The sequence below is a fragment of the Leptodactylus fuscus genome, chromosome 5, assembly GCF_031893055.1.
Source record: "Leptodactylus fuscus isolate aLepFus1 chromosome 5, aLepFus1.hap2, whole genome shotgun sequence".
Classification (NCBI taxonomy): Eukaryota; Metazoa; Chordata; class Amphibia; order Anura; family Leptodactylidae; genus Leptodactylus; species Leptodactylus fuscus.
This window is the reverse complement of record NC_134269.1, coordinates 189,401,079-189,420,603: the sequence shown is the minus strand read 5'-3', so window position 1 is coordinate 189,420,603 and position 19,525 is coordinate 189,401,079. Positions and strand designations below refer to the sequence as shown.

At 42.0% G+C, this 19,525-nt stretch overlaps 1 protein-coding gene across 4 annotated transcripts in view; it reads left to right on the top strand.

Moving 5' to 3' along the window:
* Nucleotides 1–10,598: 10,598 nt before the first annotated feature.
* The window catches only part of GRIA1 (glutamate ionotropic receptor AMPA type subunit 1), a 249,225-nt gene continuing 240,298 nt past the window's right edge, over nt 10,599–19,525 (top strand). For all 4 annotated transcript variants that reach the window (XM_075274854.1, XM_075274853.1, XM_075274851.1 and 1 more), the window contains exon 1: nt 10,599–11,237. In XM_075274854.1, coding sequence (XP_075130955.1) covers nt 11,147–11,237 — 91 coding nt within the window. In that variant the 5' untranslated portion in view covers nt 10,599–11,146. The remainder of the gene's footprint in view (nt 11,238–19,525) is intronic.

Here is a 19,525-nt window from a genome sequence, read left to right as displayed (position 1 = left end):
ATCCTCCTGAAACTCCCATCATTCCACTGTGTGCTAGTGACAAATGCTAGCAATGTTTTCTTTCTACATTTTAATTATTATTTTTCCAAATAATGCACATAAATATAAAAAAAAAGCAGCCGAATAAAGAGGATTATTAAATATTTAATTGGTTTCACAAATGAGTGAGTGCAGAACGGTAAAGGTTAACCAAACACTGTCTAAAATCTATTATACGACACTAATTAGATGTGTTCGAGAAGCATAGCTGGTATACAAGAAAATGTGGGTGTGGGTTCAAAAGGGTTAAATTTAGTAATGAAATGTACTGTATGCATAATGTTACAGCGGCGGGGGGTCCAGAGGATGGAAAAATGAAATAGCAATGAGAACCGAACAGGAAAATTCTAATAACCTGGTATTGTAGACAGATGGAGTATACTGGATCTTCTGGATTATTGGGATATTAAAGAGGTATTCCGACAAATATAATGTATCCAACATCTACAGGATTGGGGATACATTTAGGCTCGGTTAACACTTGGGGACTCCCCGAATGGAATACTGAATGCATTAAAAAGCGGTGAGCAATGAAAGCACACGGACCCCATAGACTATAATGGAGTGTGTGTGATTTCCGCACGGTGTCCGTACAAGTCATACGGAGAGAAAAATGATTCATGCGGATACCGCGCGGAAAACACACAAATTATTATAGTCTATGGGGTCCGTGTGCTTTCACTGCCCACCGGAGAATAGTGAACGCAGATGTAAACCAGGCCTTAGTATCGGACTAGCCCATCAGAGTACAATGTGTACGTACACACATACAAAACTAGCATACAGTCCTATGAAAAAGTTTGGGCACCCCTATTAATCTTAATCATTTTTAGTTCTAAATATTTTGGTGTTTATAACAGCCATTTCAGTTTGATATATCTAATAACTGATGGACACAGTAATATTTCAGGATTGAAATGAGGTTTATTGTACTAACAGAAAATGTGCAATATGCATTAAACCAAAATTTGACCGTGCAAAAGTATGGGCACCTCAACAGAAAAGTGACATTAATATTTAGTAGATCCTCCTTTTGCAAAGATAACAGCCTCTAGTCGCTTCCTGTAGCTTTTAATCAGTTCCTGGATCCTGGATAAAGGTATTTTGGACAAACAATTCAAGTTCAGTTAAGTTAGATGGTCGCCGAGCATGGACAGCCCGCTTCAAATCATCCCACAGATGTTCAATGATATTCAGGTCTGGGGACTGGGATGGCCATTCCAGAACATTGTAATTGTTCCTCTGCATGAATGCCTGAGGATTTGGAGCGGTGTTTTGGATCATTGTCTTGCTGAAATATCCATCCCCGGCGTAACTTCAACTTCGTCACTGATTCTTGAACATTATTCTCAAGAATCTGCTGATACTGAGTGGAATCCATGCGACCCTCAACTTTAACAAGATTCCCGATGCCGGCATTGGCCACACAGCCCCAAAGCATGATGGAACCTCCACCAAATTTTACAGTGGGTAGCATGTGTTTTTCTTGGAATGCTGTTTCTTTTTGGACGCCATGCATAACGCCTTTTTTTATAACCAAACAACTCAATTTTTGTTTCCAAAATGAAGCTGCCTTGTCCAAATGTGCTTTTTCATACCTCAGGCAACTCTATTTGTGGCGTACGTGCAGAAACGGCTTCTTTCTCATCACTCTTCCATACAGCTTCTATTTGTGCAAAGTGCGCTGTATAGTTGACCGATGCACAGTGACACCATCTGCAGCAAGATGATGCTGCAGCTCTTTGGAGGTGGTCTGTGGATTGTCCTTGACTGTTCTCACCATTCTTCTTCTCTGCCTTTCTGATATTTTTCTTGGCCTGCCACTTCTGGGCTTAACAAGAACTGTCCCTGTGGTCTTCCATTTCCTTACTATGTTCCTCACAGTGGAAACTGACAGGTTAAATCTCTGAGACAACTTTTTGTATCCTTCCCCTGAACAACTATGTTGAACAATCTTTGTTTTCAGATCATTTGAGAGTTGTTTTGAGTAGCCCATGATGCCACTCTTCAGAGGAGATTCAAATAGGAGATCAACTTGCAATTGGCCACCTTAAATACCTTTTCTTATGATTGGATACATCTGGCTATGAAGTTCAAAGCTCACTGAGGTTACAAAACCAATTTTGTGCTTCAGTAAGTCAGTAAAAAGTAGTTAGGGGAATTCAAATCAATAAAATGATAAGGGTGCCCATACTTTTGCACCGGTCAAATTTTGGTTTAATGCATATTGCACATTTTCTGTTAGTACAATAAACCTCATTTCAATCCTGAAATATTACTGTGTCCATCAGTTATTAGATATATCAAACTGAAATGGCTGTTGCAAACACCAAAATATTTAGAACTAAAAATGATTAAGATTAATAGGGGTGCCCAAACTTTTTCATAGGACTGTAATAAATAAGTGGCGGTGCACCATGAGAACAGCCCGGTCTTCCATCCAGAGCTATAAAAGTTTGTCACGGCGAGACCAAAAGACCAGACAAATAAGGGTGTTACATAATGGGCCCCAGTAGACTGCAGGGGCTTGTGACTGGGCCTAAGCATCATGACGTTGGCATGTCCGACATGTCTGCTGAGGCTCAATCAAAGACCTCATCGATCTGTCGGGGCCCGTGATGTGACACAGGAGGATAGAAGACGCTGGAAGATGACCAAAGAGAACCCTGAGGGAGCACCAAATGCCAAAAGGGAGCTCAGGAGAGGTGAGGGAAAATGAGAACCGTTTTTTTATTACGTTTCCACATCTCCACCTCCCTTGAGTCCACCCCTCTGAAGAGACCCCAGAGAATAGTAATAACACCTCTAGTTTGGACAGAACAAATTTGGACAGTCCAAAACTAAATAGGGAGATTAACCTCAGAAATATTCACGAAATGACCTGACAAGGTTCTTTTATCAACCATGGGGCACATCACACCTTCACAGCCCCATGGCTACAGTTCTGGATTCTCCCTCAGCTCTGCTACATCAGAGGTAGTGACAAACCATAGAGTTACAAAGCAATATTTATTGCTGGCCTATTACAAGGAATGATGACTGGCATGGGACTGGGATTGCTTGGTTACAAGGCATATTAGTATTGAGCGCGGCCATGTTATATGTACAGTATGTGTCTATTGATTCACTGCTGGGTACAGAATACATTACATTTGTCTCGGTGGATGTGTGTGTGATAGATGGCTGTATTCATCCTATTTACTGTATACCGCCAGTGTGAGGATGACTGTGCTGAACGTGTATACCGCTAGGTCTGCTCTATTAACTGCACACAGATATGTTGACAAGAACTGCTGCTCATGATATTGAAGGTCCCGTTGACTATACAGTTAGCGGCCTGCCCGGTACCGCGCCAGCCATTCACGCCGTCTTAATAATATACATAAGATGTCTTGATACAGTCCTATGAAAAAGTTTGGGCACCCCTATTAATCTTAATCATTTTTAGTTCTAAATATTTTGGTGTTTGCAACAGCCATTTCAGTTTGATATATCTAATAACTGATGGACACAGTAATATTTCAGGATTGAAATGAGGTTTATTGTACTAACAGAAAATGTGCAATATGCATTAAACCAAATTTTGACCGGTGCAAAAGTATGGGCACCCTTATCATTTTATTGATTTGAATTCCCCTAACTACTTTTTACTGACTTACTGAAGCACAAAATTGGTTTTGTGACCTCAGTGAGCTTTGAACTTCATAGCCAGATGTATCCAATCATAAGAAAAGGTATTTAAGGTGGCCAATTGCAAGTTGATCTCCTATTTGAATCTCCTCTGAAGAGTGGCATCATGGGCTACTCAAAACAACTCTCAAATGATCTGAAAACAAAGATTGTTCAACATAGTTGTTCAGGGGAAGGATACAAAAAGTTGTCTCAGAGATTTAACCTGTCAGTTTCCACTGTGAGGAACATAGTAAGGAAATGGAAGACCACAGGGATAGTTCTTGTTAAGCCCAGAAGTGGCAGGCCAAGAAAAATATCAGAAAGGCAGAGAAGAAGAATGGTGAGAACAGTCAAGGACAATCCACAGACCACCTCCAAAGAGCTGCAGCATCATCTTGCTGCAGATGGTGTCACTGTGCATCGGTCAACTATACAGCGCACTTTGCACAAATAGAAGCTGTATGGGAGAGTGATGAGAAAGAAGCCGTTTCTGCACGTACGCCACAAATAGAGTTGCCTGAGGTATGAAAAAGCACATTTGGACAAGGCAGCTTCATTTTGGAAACAAAAATTGAGTTGTTTGGTTATAAAAAAAGGCGTTATGCATGGCGTCCAAAAAGAAACAGCATTCCAAGAAAAACACATGCTACCCACTGTAAAATTTGGTGCAGGTTCCATCATGCTTTGGGGCTGTGTGGCCAATGCCGGCATCGGGAATCTTGTTAAAGTTGAGAGTCGCATGGATTCCACTCAGTATCAGCGGATTCTTGAGAATAATGTTCAAGAATCAGTGACAAAGTTGAAGTTACGCCGGGGATGGATATTTCAGCAAGACAATGATCCAAAACACCGCTCCAAATCCTCAGGCATTCATGCAGAGGAACAATTACAATGTTCTGGAATGGCCATCCCAGTCCCCAGACCTGAATATCATTGAACATCTGTGGGATGATTTGAAGCGGGCTGTCCATGCTCGGTGACCATCTAACTTAACTGAACTTGAATTGTTTGTCCAAAATACCTTTATCCAGGAACTGATTAAAAGCTACAGGAAGCGACTAGAGGATGTTATCTTTGCAAAAGGAGGATCTACTAAATATTAATGTCACTTTTCTGTTGAGGTGCCCATACTTTTGCACCGGTCAAATTTTGGTTTAATGCATATTGCACATTTTCTGTTAGTACAATAAACCTCATTTCAATCCTGAAATATTACTGTGTCCATCAGTTATTAGATATATCAAACTGAAATGGCTGTTATAAACACCAAAATATTTAGAACTAAAAATGATTAAGATTAATAGGGGTGCCCAAACTTTTTCATAGGACTGTATTTTATTTTGTAATGCCCAAGGAAACAAACATTGATTTCTCTTTCCTATCATTCTAATGACTGCTTTATTTTTTATTTTCTTACTTTACAGTTTTTCACTTTTTTCAAGTATAATAAGAATATTAGATTTTTTTTGTAAAGCACAGTATTAAAATGAATGGACCGGTCGGGTTGGTTACAAATTTTGAAAAAAATTTGGTTGGAAGAATCCGAAATTTGTGGGGTTCAGCACACATGAATCACTATTATACTCTGGGTCTCTACAGACCCCTGAATATAATAAGTGGGGGCCCTTAGGTGCTCCCACCGATACTCACCTTCTCTCTCCTGGCTCACTCGTGGTCCATTTTCTGGCTTCTTAAAGTCTACCGGGGGACGTCATGGGCCCCAGGGCAAGACTGATGCCCAATTTCCATTCACAGTCCATGATGTAAGCATGCCCCACATGACTGCTGATACCCCATCACAGGCCTCAGTGGTCCCCTGAGGTCCATGACATCACCTAGGAGGACAGAAGAGAACAAGTGGAGCAAAGAGGACCCCGAATGAATGCCGGACAATGTGTGGGAACCAGGAGAGGTGAGAGAAGGTAAGTATAGGAGTGCATTATTTTTTCGGGGACCTCCACTTATATTGTGTGAAGGGACCCTAGTGTATATTTATAGCACTTCCGGTTTAAATGTAGTTGACACTTTTTCCGAAACAAAACATGCAGACAAATCTCATGAGGTTCACCTATCTTTACCCGGTACCGTGGTACTGACACCTATACTGCACGCTATTTAACTTTGGTCCTTTTTCCATACAGTTTTATAAGGGTTTTCCCCACAAATACAAATGGTTCCCTATCCAGAACACCCCCAGGGATTATATTACAGATTGGTAGGGGTCTGACTGATGGAACTCTCACAGGTTACAAGAACCAGAATACCTCCTTGTCCTTCAGATCTGTAATTGATTCAGACAACAGATTGAGTATACATTTAGGTGGTATACTATATAATGGCATACCTCTCAACCGTCCCGATTTCTACGGGACACTCACGCTTTCCTACCCTTGTCCCGCGCAGCTCCCAACATGTTCCGCTATGCCCCTTTAATGAATTACTGATCAATCTTTCCTCAAATCACCGCCCGCTCTTATAACAGATAAGAGGCTGCGGTGATCGGAGGAACGCTCGACTATGGTTCAAGGACCTTGTGTGACTTCACACGGTCACGTGACTAGGTGGGCGTGTCAGTGTCCCATGCAGTGAAGAGATGAAGAGATCTGTGGAAGGTACTGAGAAGGGAGGGGGAAGGGGGGATGTGAGATGCAGGATGGAGAGAGAGTGTGTGCATTTTTATCTGTCTGTCTGTCTGTTTGTGTTTGTCATTATACTGGGGGCAGAGGTGGAAATGAAGGGGAGGAGATGGAACCGGGGGCAGAGATAGAGGAGGGGACATGAAATGGAGCAGATGAAGGGGGTAGGCACTTGAACTGTTTTGTCCCTCTTTCTGTTGTTCAAAAGTTGGGAGGTATGTAATGGCAGTCCTGTGGCATAGATTCAGGTGGTATACTATATACTGATAGTCTTGTGGTATACATTCAGGTGGTATACTATATACTGACAGTCCTGTGGCATACATTCAGGTGGCATACTATATACTGACAGTCTTATGGCATATATTCAGGTGGTATACTATATACTGTCAGTCCTGTGGCATACATCCAGGTGATATACTATACAGTATACTGACAGTCCTGTGGTATACATTCAGGTGGCATACTATATACTGATAGGTCTTATGTAGAGATGAGCGAACAGTGTTCTATCGAACACATGTTCGATCGGATATCAGGGTGTTCGCCATGTTCGAATCGAATCGAACACCACGTGGTAAAGTGCGCCAAAATTCGATTCCCCTCCCACCTTCCCTGGCGCCTTTTTTGCACCAATAACAGCGCAGGGGAGGTGGGACAGGAACTACGACACTGGGGGCATTGAAAAAAATTGGAAAAAGTCATTGGCTGCCGAAATCAGGTGACCTCCATTTTAGACGAATAGTGGATTTCAAATCCGGGTCATATGAGAATGTGAACTTTGTGACTATGAGACAGGGATAGCTGTACAGGCAGGGATAGCTAGGGATAACCTTTATTTAGGGGGGAATGTTATTAAAAATAACTTTTTGGGGCTCTATCGGGTGTGTAATTGTGATTTTTGTGAGATAAACTTTTTCCCATAGGGATGCATTGGCCAGCGCTGATTGGCCGAATTCCGTACTCTGGCCAATCAGTGCTGGCCAATGCATTCTATTAGCTTGATGAAGCAGAGTGTGCACAAGGGTTCAAGCGCACCCTCGGCTCTGATGTAGCAGAGCCGAGGCTGCACAAGGGTTCAAGCGCACCCTCGGCTCTGATGTAGGAGAGCCGAGGGTGCACTTGAACCCTTGTGCACCCTCAGCTCTGCTACATCAGAGCCGAGGGTGCGCTTGAACCCTTGTGCACACTCTGCTTCATCAAGCTAATAGAATGCATTGGCCAGCGCTGATTGGCCAATGTATTCTATTAGCCTGATGAAGTAGAGCTGAATGTGTGTGCTAAGCACACACATTCAGCTCTACTTCATCGGGCTAATAGAATGCATTGGCCAGCGCTGATTGGCCAGAGTACGGAACTCGACCAATCAGCGCTGGCTCTGCTGGAGGAGGCGGAGTCTAAGATCGCTCCACACCAGTCTCCATTCAGGTCCGACCTTAGACTCCGCCTCCTCCGGCAGAGCCAGCGCTGATTGGCCGAAGGCTGGCCAATGCATTCCTATGCGAATGCAGAGACTTAGCAGTGCTGAGTCAGTTTTGCTCAACTACACATCTGATGCACACTCGGCACTGCTACATCAGATGTAGCAATCTGATGTAGCAGAGCCGAGGGTGCACTAGAACCCCTGTGCAAACTCAGTTCACGCTAATAGAATGCATTGGCCAGCGCTGATTGGCCAATGCATTCTATTAGCCCGATGAAGTAGAGCTGAATGTGTGTGCTTAGCACACACATTCAGCTCTACTTCATCGGGCTAATAGAATGCATTGGCCAGCGCTGATTGGCCGAATTCCGTACTCTGGCCAATCAGCACTGGCTAATGCATTGTATTGGCTTGATGAAGCAGTGCTGAATGTGTGTGCTTAGCACACACATTCAGCTCTACTTCATCGGGCTAATAGAATGCATTGGCCAATCAGCGCTGGCCAATGCATTCTATTAGCGTGAACTGAGTTTGCACAGGGGTTCTAGTGCACCCTCGGCTCTGCTACATCAGATTGCTACATCTGATGTAGCAGTGCCGAGTGTGCATCAGATGTGTAGTTGAGCAAAACTGACTCAGCACTGCTAAGTCTGCATTCGCATAGGAATGCATTGGCCAGCCTTCGGCCAATCAGCGCTGGCTCTGCCGGAGGAGGCGGAGTCTAAGGTCGGACCTGAATGGAGACTGGTGTGGAGCGACCTTAGACTCCGCCTCCTCCAGCAGAGCCAGCGCTGATTGGCCGAATTCCGTACTCTGGCCAATCAGCACTGGCTAATGCATTGTATTGGCTTGATGAAGCAGTGCTGAATGTGTGTGCTTAGCACACACATTCAGCTCTACTTCATCGGGCTAATAGAATGCATTGGCCAATCAGCGCTGGCCAATGCATTCTATTAGCGTGAACTGAGTTTGCACAGGGGTTCTAGTGCACCCTCGGCTCTGCTACATCAGATTGCTACATCTGATGTAGCAGTGCCGAGTGTGCATCAGATGTGTAGTTGAGCAAAACTGACTCAGCACTGCTAAGTCTGCATTCGCATAGGAATGCATTGGCCAGCCTTCGGCCAATCAGCGCTGGCTCTGCCGGAGGAGGCGGAGTCTAAGGTCGGACCTGAATGGAGACTGGTGTGGAGCTATCTTAGACTCCGCCTCCTCCAGCAGAGCCAGCGCTGATTGGTCGAGTTCCGTACTCTGGCCAATCAGCACTGGCCAATGCATTTCTATGGGGAAAAGTTAGCTTGCGAAAATCGCAAACTGACAGGGATTTCCATGAAATAAAGTGACTTTTATGCCCCCAGACATGCTTCCCCTGCTGTCCCAGTGTCATTCCAGGGTGTTGGTATCATTTCCTGGGGTGTCATAGTGGACTTGGTGACCCTCCAGACACGAATTTGGGTTTCCCCCTTAACGAGTTTATGTTCCCCATAGACTATAATGGGGTTCGAAACCCATTCGAACACTCGAACAGTGAGCGGCTGTTCGAATCGAATTTCGAACCTCGAACATTTTAGTGTTCGCTCATCTCTAGTCTTATGGCATACATCCAGGTGTTATACTATATACTGACAGTCTTGTGGCATACATCCAGGTGGTATACTATATACTGACAGTCCTGTGGCATACATCCAGGTGGCATACTATATACTGTCAGTCTTGTGGCATACATCCAGGTGGTATACTATATACTGACAGTCCTGTGGCATACATCCAGGTGGTATACTATATACTGACAGTCCTGTGGTATACATTCAGATGGTATACTATATACTGTCAGTCTTGAGGTATACGTTCAGGTGGCATACTATATACTGACAGTCCTGTGGCATACATCCAGGTGGTATACTATATACTGACAGTCCTGTGGCATACATCCAGGTGGTTTACTATATACTGTCAGTCCTGTGGCATACATCCAGGTGGTATACTATATACTGACAGTCTTGTGGTATACATTCAGGTGGTATACTATATACTGTCAGTCCTGTGGCATACATCCAGGTGGTATACTATATACTGACAGTCTTGTGGTATACATTCAGGTGGTATACTATATACTGACAGTCCTGTGGCATACATCCAGGTGGTATACTATATACTGACAGTCCTGTGGCATACATCCAGGTGGTATACTATATACTGTCAGTCCTGTGGCATACATCCAGGTGGTATACTATATACTGACAGTCTTGTGGTATACATTCAGGTGGTATGCTATATACTGTCAGTCTTGTGGCATACATCCAGGTGGTATACTATATACTGTCAGTCCTGTGGCATACATCCAGGTGGTATACTATATACTGACAGTCTTGTGGTATACATTCAGGTGGTATACTATATACTGACAGTCCTGTGGCATACATCCAGGTGGTATACTATATACTGACAGTCCTGTGGCATACATCCAGGTGGTATACTATATACTGACAGTCCTGTGGCATACATCCAGGTGGTATACTATATACTGTCAGTCCTGTGGCATACATCCAGGTGGTATACTACACATAGCATACCTATAAAGCGATTTTAGTTTTCTACAATGGAAGCAACATGTGCCGCTGTATGGCATGCCAAGCCCTAAAGGAAACCGATTAAGTGGCCAATTCAGCTCTGCTACATCTGCACTAAATTCATTGGGCAGAGCTGGCTTCTCCCTAAGCAAGTGTCTTTGTGACAGTGAAGACCACACTCCTTTATATAGAGGAGAGTCTTTGTGACACAGGAGGGAGGAGTGGGTGCACATATTGTTAACACTATAGGAGGGTGTGGGGGTGCATTAGGGACAGGAGGATGGAGAGATTACCCTCAGCTACAGTACATTGGCTTCTATCAGGAGGATGGAGAGAGGTTGGGGAATGTGAGGCAGTTGCTTGGCTACAGTAATAAAAGCACATTAGCATGATGGAGTGTGGAGAGAGAGAGTAATGTGTGTGCTAGTGTGTGTCTGTGTGTGAATGAGGAGGGCTCTCTCCCTTTCCTTCTGTGTTCAGTTAATCCTTCTGTCAGTTGATGTTAAGACAGCATTTTAAGAGCTGGATGGAGGAAGGAAGCGGCACAGTGTAGCAGAGAAGCCCAGGAACACAAGCCTTGTCTTCAGCACCAAGGAGAGAGACACCAAAAATTTGCAACAGCATCAACAGATTTTTTTTTCCCCTCCACCACCACCACCCCCATCACCTATCCTTGGAACCTCAAGACTAGGAAGGCCAGGGATCCGAGACACTTCAGGGGCAAGAAAAATATATATATACCCTCAAAAAATCTTTGCTTGGGAAGTAGGGCTGATCCTTTTTTCTCCGCCAATGCAAAAGGAAATATGCAGCACATCTTTGCCTTTATCTGCACCAGCTTTCTAGGGGCAGTGCTTGGGGTCAATTTCCCCAATTTTCCAAACATTATCCAGATCGGTAAGTTCTTTGATGGGTCTTGGGTTGGAAGGGGGGAGAGGGAGGTGGTGGCGTTAAGTTGGACTGGCATTTAGAGGGTTAATGAGGTCGAACGGGAAAGATCGGAAGTGGCTAAAGGGCTCTTTGTACTTTTGTTTGTGACAATGGTGGTGGTTATAGCTATTATTATATATAGTTGTTATTATGTTTAGGTTGTTGCTGCCCTTATAATATTTGGTTATTATTGGTATATTGTTATTTATGTATTATGTTATATTATTGCTGTTGTTAATATATTATTAGTATTATTGTTATATTGCTACAGTGTGACCCTATTACCTAAAGTTTCTATGATGTACACAGCACTTCCTGCATGCTCTCCTCTACCCTAGCATTCCAATGGCTCATACCCCTCTGATGCCCCATCTAGCTGGCGCTATGCTTCTTAATCCACCCCCTCCTCCAAATACTCATCCCCCCAACCCGATACTTTACCTTTGAATAACCCATCATTGTGGCATTTGACGCCTCTCAATCATGACTCCCCCCACTGTTGGCATACACAAGTAACCCCTGCTAAGTGTAGGTGGGGGCAGTTGATAACATGGCAAATCTCATGTGGCACTGAAATGATTTGCCATAGGTGATGCATATTGGGTCATCACACTTATTGTATAACAGGGGATCAGAGCCTTTGTTCTTCATAATCAGGTTTCTCTGATGCTCCTAGGGGAAATTTAGAAGAAGCTGGTAAATAAGGGGAATAATTGCAGATACACATGGATGAGCTGGGTCTTCTTGGTGCTCAGCACTACCCATTCTGCAGTAAACATATCTAGAGGAGAAGTACCTGTAACAGGTTATGGTGTCTAGTCCAGTAAAATGGACAATCTTTTATAGTTATAAGTGGATACCTATAGTGGATCTATCTATCTATCTATCTATCTATCTATCTATCTATCTATCTATCTATCTATCTATCATCTATCTATCTATCTATCTATCTATCTATCTATCTATCTCATACCACTATCTATCTATCTATCTATCTATCTATCTATCTATCTATCTATCTATCTTCTATCTATCTATCTATCTATCTATCTATCTATCTATCTATCATCTATCTATCTATCTATCTATCTCATACCACTATCTATCTATCTATCTATCTATCTATCTATCTATCTATCATATGTCTCTCTTTTTATATCTATATCTATTTTTCTTCCCCATATCTATCTAGCTATGATATGGCTGCAACGCAATCTATCTATCTATCTATCTATCTATCTATCTATCTATCTATCTGTCTGTCTGTCTGTCTGTCTGTCTGTCTGTCTGTCTGTCTGTCTGTCTGTCTGTCCGTCTGTCTATCTATCTATCTATTGCCTATCCATATCTATTATACAGCTGCATATCAGTTTATACCATCCATTGAGATATACCTTGGCCTATCCTAAGTAGGGGCTTATTCTTCCTCCACCTCCACCACTTAGACAATGTCTTCCTCTCCCACCTGTTATCTGAATGTCTATATCAACGTCTATGCCTCCTGCTATCATTACATCTATAAAGATGGTATAGTTCAAGTGATCCACTTCTGCTAGAGTTGAAAAGGATCCTTGGCAGATGGGAAACCATAGTTTGTCGTCTTCTAGTCTCTGGTGTCGTAGTGATTTACTGCATTATATCAAATTGTTGCTCTGGTATTATTCTATATTTAACTATTTTGCTGCCTTATCCATATGAGAATCACAGGTTGGATCCCTCTCTGTGTACATAAGGGGTTAACCTGGAACACTGGCTGTCATTGTTTTGGTCGGGAGTAGGGGGCTTCCACCCGTTTTCTTATTTAACATGCACCTGCATGTTGGAGTCCATTTATGTATAGTAGAAAGCGCCGCGCTCGACATCAGCTTCGGTTGCATTTTTTTCTGGATTTTAAGGTGTTTTTCTTTCACATTGGCTTGTGTGCAATCCTTCCGCATCCTTCGCGTCCCTCCGCCAGTCACAATGCATCAGGCTCATCATGCTTCCTTGGCTTCCACCTTAAGGGGATTTTGTTCCCAACCACCTGTGAGCAATAGCAGAGCGTTGCTTTGGGAAGACTAGAGTTCCCCCGTCTATATGAACGCCAATAGCCCTCGATCAAGGACGCAATTCATTCTCAGTCTTTATAAAAACTGGGGGAAAAAACTAAAAATCATACAGATGTAGCAGAGCTGAATTTGTTTACGTTGTTGTTTTGGTTAAAAGTTTTAGGAATCCATTGACAGTGGACCATGATGCAGTCGGTACAACTAGCCATAGGCATACTTACCCCCCTCCATCCCACAAGGGATCTCATAAGACATTGGTCATTTGTTGGACTAGTATTGATGAGAAGAAATTTCCATCAGTCTCATACGATCAATTTAGTGCCATGGACATAGCCATTATGTTAATGATGGCTGCTACGATCCGATCTATTACTATTATTGTGGTCTTCTGAAAAACTATAGGTAACTACATTATCAAAATATTACCAAGATTTATGCCAAAGGACAAACTCAGCTCTGCTACATCTGGTAAATTATTTAGTTTGCACTAGTAATTTCCTTGACAACAAGCAATCGCGTTACATAGAATCCAACTGGATTTTAGTCCAAATTTAACCCAATAACCAATCTATTTCCTTACGACCTACTTAGAGCCTGCAAGGCCTGAAAATAAGCCATAATTAAAACCAGTCAGATTCCATTATTGCGGATAGTTGTGTGCTATCCCCCAGATCTATGCCTGCTCCACTTTCCCAGCTTCTATATGCTTTGATTCTAAGTGTACAAGCAACATGTTGATAAAGCACATTAGAACGCTTGGGGTTGGCGGAGGAAGTAATTTGTGTTTGCAGTGTAGAAGCATGTCCAGAGCGGAGGAGACATACAGATGCCCCGTGGCACACTGCCTCATACATTACTTCATGTTTGAAACCATTGATTTAAAAAGAAAATGACTTGCTTCGTTTTTTGATGGCGGAAAATATTGTAGTGGTGGAAAGGCGTCATATATCCTAGAAATGGAATGGAAGCAAAAACGGAGAGGACTCAGAGAAGAAAGGCATAAAGATAAAATAGAAAGAGAAAAAAGATACATGTGTGAAAAGATAAAGATAGACTGATAGATGTAGAAGGTGTGACATAGATGAGAAATAGACAGAACGATAGATAGATAGATAGATAGATAGATAGATAGATAGATAGATAGATAGATAACTGCTGGTAGATACAATATTTAGATAGATCGATAGATAGATAGATAGATAGATAGATAGATAGATAGATAGATAGATAATAAAATGTGAGATAGATGGAAATATTGACGGATAGACAAAAAGAAAGATAATGTAAAAGGTGTGAGATAGAGGATAGATTAATAGATAGGTAGGTAGATAGATGAAAGAAAGAAAGAAAGAAAGAAAGAAAGAAAGAAAGAAAGAAAGAAAGAAAGAAAGAAAGAAAGAAAGAAAGAAAGAAAGAAAGAAAGAAAAAGATATGTAGATGGATTGATAGATAGGTAGGTAGATAGATAGATAGATAGATAGATAGATAGATAGATAGAGAATTAGATAGAAATATTGATGGATGGATGGATGGATGGATGGATGGATGGATGGATGATAGATAGATAGATAGATAGATAGATAGATAGATAGATAGATATTATAGATCGATAGACAGTGATTTTGTAGTTCCATACGAGTATGCATGCAGGCCCATATATATATATATATATATATATATATATATATATATATATATATATATATTTATGGGTAAAAATGTTTTCTTCATAATGTATATAAAACTAGATTTCAAAATAAATTCCATAAAAAAGTGGACAAGAATAGGACACGCTTCCATTATTTTCCTGGTCTGAAAAAAAGTCTGAATAGACATCAATGGGCCTGAAATGGGAACGAAAATCAGTAACATGTGAACAAGCTTTTAGACTTTTCTGACTAGGTTTCTTGCATGTTTATTTTGTATGTGGTCCATTGAGAATGATCCATTCCAAACTGGGATATAAGGACAAGATATTTGTTCATCATTGTAAAAAGTTTCTTCTAGAAAATATCTGAGATGGCCTACTACAGATGATGATGCATTATAGGCAGGGTATGATCTGTATACCATTATCTACCGAGCGTATGGACTTGTAGTTGTTGGGTTGACCTTAATTGTCCATATAGAGGTAGACGTCTCACCAGTACTGATGGTCAGAGATAGCTGATGGTCTTTAAACCTACGGTACATGGAAAAGTTTGCAGGTATCAGTGGTCGGACATATCAAACAAGCCTCCATGATCATTTCTGGTGGTCACCATGGTTAATTTTTATCTTCCCCTACACTATTGACTTCTTAACTTTTTGTCATGTTGGACCATACAATAAAATCCATCTATGGCATAAGCTTTGAGGAAGAGACTCCTCCACCAATATATGGATTGTTCCACCCAGAGAAGAATTCATATGATTTCCCAAATTTGGATCATGATAGGTGTAGAGGATAGAAATGTTTTTGAATTTCATCCAGGAAAAACTTTACTCTTAAGTCCCCATATTCATCTGAGTTCTACCACTAGTCCACATGTTGTCTGGTGGGAACCGTGGGTGATCAAATAAACATGGAGATTCCAGGTGACCTTGAGATCTCATGTCCTGTTGGTCATATAGTTTATTATAAGTAATTTTTCTTCTCCTACCAGATAAGTGGGGGCGGGACACATGCCAGACACCCACCCCCACCTGTGGTGTCAAAAAGGGTTAACACTAATGTAGAGATCGTATGTTTTTGGTCATGTTTACAGCTAAGAGAAGCTTTTGCTCCAACTGTATCAACATTGAGTTAATGCTAAAGATTCTTTTCGCGTGAGATTGAACAGAGTATGGCTCCTCGGAAAGTGAACAGAGGAAATTGATGGATTATTGACTGCTGTGAATGTTTTTCTGTGAATCAGATTGATCTTAACATTCATTGTACATCTGAGCTCTGCATGGAACAGGCCAGAAGGAAAGCTTTGCTGTGAAAATACATTACATTTAACCTCTTCTTGGCAACCTAAGATAGATTTACTCAAAACGCAAAGTATGCAAAGTGAAGGGGGAGTCTTTTTGGCTAGGTGGATGGTTAAGATGGAGGATGATGTGTTCCTATTATAATAAGGCCCACAATTTTTGGAAAATGGCCAATGTGAAGAAGTTTCATAGAATGACAGAATGGCCTAAGTATGTAGGTGTCAGCAATGCAAATTGACTGTACTGATAGGTCTTATGACTCATAGGAATCTGTTCCTGTGAGAAGACGTAGCAAGGAATGGAAGACTACCACACACATTACAGATTAAAGAGCTTGTCCGAGGCTCGAAAACATGGCTACGTTCTTGTACAGGTTGTATTTGCTATTGCAGTTCAGCTCCAAGGAAGAGAAGGGACTGAGTTGCAATACTAGACACAACTTGTGGGCAGGTCTGGTGCTGTTTTTGTAGAAAACAGCCATGTTTATGTAATCCTGGACTATGACTTGAATGTATTTCTGACCTCATTTTTATCCAGCCTACAAATGGTGTGTCATTCTTTCGTTATCTTAGAGAAGCTTCTCCCCAAAGACCACCCAATATCATTTCACACGCCAGATACTTCCTCCTTGGACCTAGGTCCTTCGTTTGGCGTCTCACAACTTCTGATAAGAAATGTGAAATGATGATGACGTATTATGATATGGAGTAATATCTATGAGGTAATTAGGTTTTTTAGCATCATGGTAGGGTTGTTCTATGAACAGGGCAGTCATCAAGATTAACAGGATTTTCCAGCTATGTTTTTGGAAACCCTCTTAGAATTTTATATAATATTAAAAAAAAAGTCATGCCTGGCCTACTATTTCCTGCATCTCCTGTTCCACCTCCTGGTTCAACACTTACCATCGGCAATGACATCCCATCATTTATGATTGTAGCAGTGACCTGTGAAATGGGTAGCAGGGACCAGTGAGGGTCCAACACATGAATCCTTCTCAGATCTGCTGATCCCGATGCCTACAGGTGCCTCCGGCTACAGCAGTGGACAGGGAGTGGAAGCAGTCTGCTACCATTCATGTAATTCGAGCAGAACTGTAGGCCTGTCCACTGTACAGCGGTGATACCTAGGAACTGCGGCTCTGCTCCTATTGCTTAACCACTGCTGTAGCTTTCAGCACCAAGACTCATAGACCAGACGTCCATGTTCATACGTCATCACTAAAACCATGGGCATAACCAAAGGCTGTGCTTTGGTAGTAGTCGCTATTGGATCCTGGACCTAGAAGGGGCTCAAAAGGTTGCTCTACCACAGGGGTGGGCAATTAATTTTCCCATGGGGCCACATGAGAAATTGCAACGGTTCTAGAGGGCCATGCACGCCATGGCAAATTTAGCTCCACCCACTTCCCCACTGACTCCGCCCATTCTCAATAATTTTTCCCATGTGCCCTACAAAGTAAAATTCTCCTACAGTCACCCTAACATTATACCCCCCACATTATAACGTTTCCCTCCAAATGTCCCACAATATTAAGTCCCTCTCCTTGTGCCCCAGTATAAACTAGCAGAAACTAGAGGGGACATTAAACTGGTTGCAACTAGAGGCAGACATGTCCCCCTCCAGCTACCCCCATGGTTTAATATCCTCCTCCAGCTGCCCCAGTTTAATGTCCCCCCTCCATGTGCATTCAGTTTAACTGCCCCCCTACATCTGCCCCTAGTCCCCCCTTCTTGCTCACATATGCTGTCTCTTCTCTCTTTATCATTCAGCAGCCTCCATTGCCGGCAGCTTGCAGAAAGCACAGAGTCCCGTGTGGCTCCGCCCACTAACGAGTCATAGCCTATCCTGATGATAGCCTGTGATGACATAATCATAGGTCCTTGAATAAACTTCCACTAGCTATGAGGGCTATGATAGAAGCAGTCAGAGGGCCGGATGTGGCCCGTGGGCAGCACATTGCCCAGGTCTGCTCTACCACATAAAATATACCATTATTCCAAATAGAACAAGATAGGTAGGGGCCACAGATTCTGCCTTGGGACCCAGGAGCTTCATGTTACACCTCTGACGAAAGGCCACAATACAGAGTCCAATAATGTAGGACCAGGAAGCAGGAGACAGGGGTGACCGAGTATCAGAGAGATATGGATTAACTTATTTTATTATTTTATAACATTCTAAGTTTATTTCAAACATGTTTACATACTTGTAAAATCCATTAAGCCTGAGGCCCCACGTTGCGGAAACACAGCTTTTGTTGCATATTTTGTTGCGTTTTTGTTTAACCAAAGCCAGGAGTGGATTGAATAAAAGCTAGAAGTATAAGTATCTCCTATATACAGTAGTCATCTTTCCTTAGTAGCCTTGTGGCTCCAAAAACCACAACAAAATCTGCAACAAAAAAAGCTGCATTTCCACAATATGGGGCCTTAGCCTAAGTGTCCAAATTGTCTTCGAATCCTCTTCTTTCTCAACCATTTCACTCCTTGGCATTACGAAGAACAAAACAGCCATGTACATACTAGACTGCAAATCCAACAGAATACAGAGCTTTAAGGTACATGTTTTTTCTATTGTGCATTTAATAAATTGGCAGTAAATTTTTTGTATTTTGATGGATCTGTGTGCATACGGGTCTTTTCTTCTTCCTATGTGCATTGTGGTGCATATGTAGGATTGGCACACCAATATTTTTTATTGTCTAGGTTCCTACTTTTGGCTTTGTTTTAGGATTTTCATTCAATCCCTTACAAAAATGTTCATGTTTTTTTGACCAGTATTTAACAATAACGCTGGGATATGCTCAGTCTTAAGAACTTCAATATCCCATATATATATATATATATATATATATATATATATATATACTATGAAGTCTCAGTTTCGTTAAGGTGCAGAAATCAATAGTCTTAGTCGAGGCAGCCATATTGCTGAGGGAATATTCAGGAAGAAAACTGACCACGATTATACCATGTGCCTCATCAATATTGGTCAATATTAATAAACCAGTCGGTCAGTCAATAAAATGCAGTTTTCTACTTCTGCAGGTTTCTCTTCTTGCTTTTCTAGAAGTTACCTTTAATGAAATGCCTACATTGAGTCTTCTCACCCGTATAAGAACACACCACTGCACACATTGTTGTCTTCTTCATTCTCTTGGTGGTGACATGCTATGACATCACCCCAGTCCCTTAGGGCAACACGAATCCACGAGAATCCCAGCATTTTGGATTTATATTGGCTTTATTC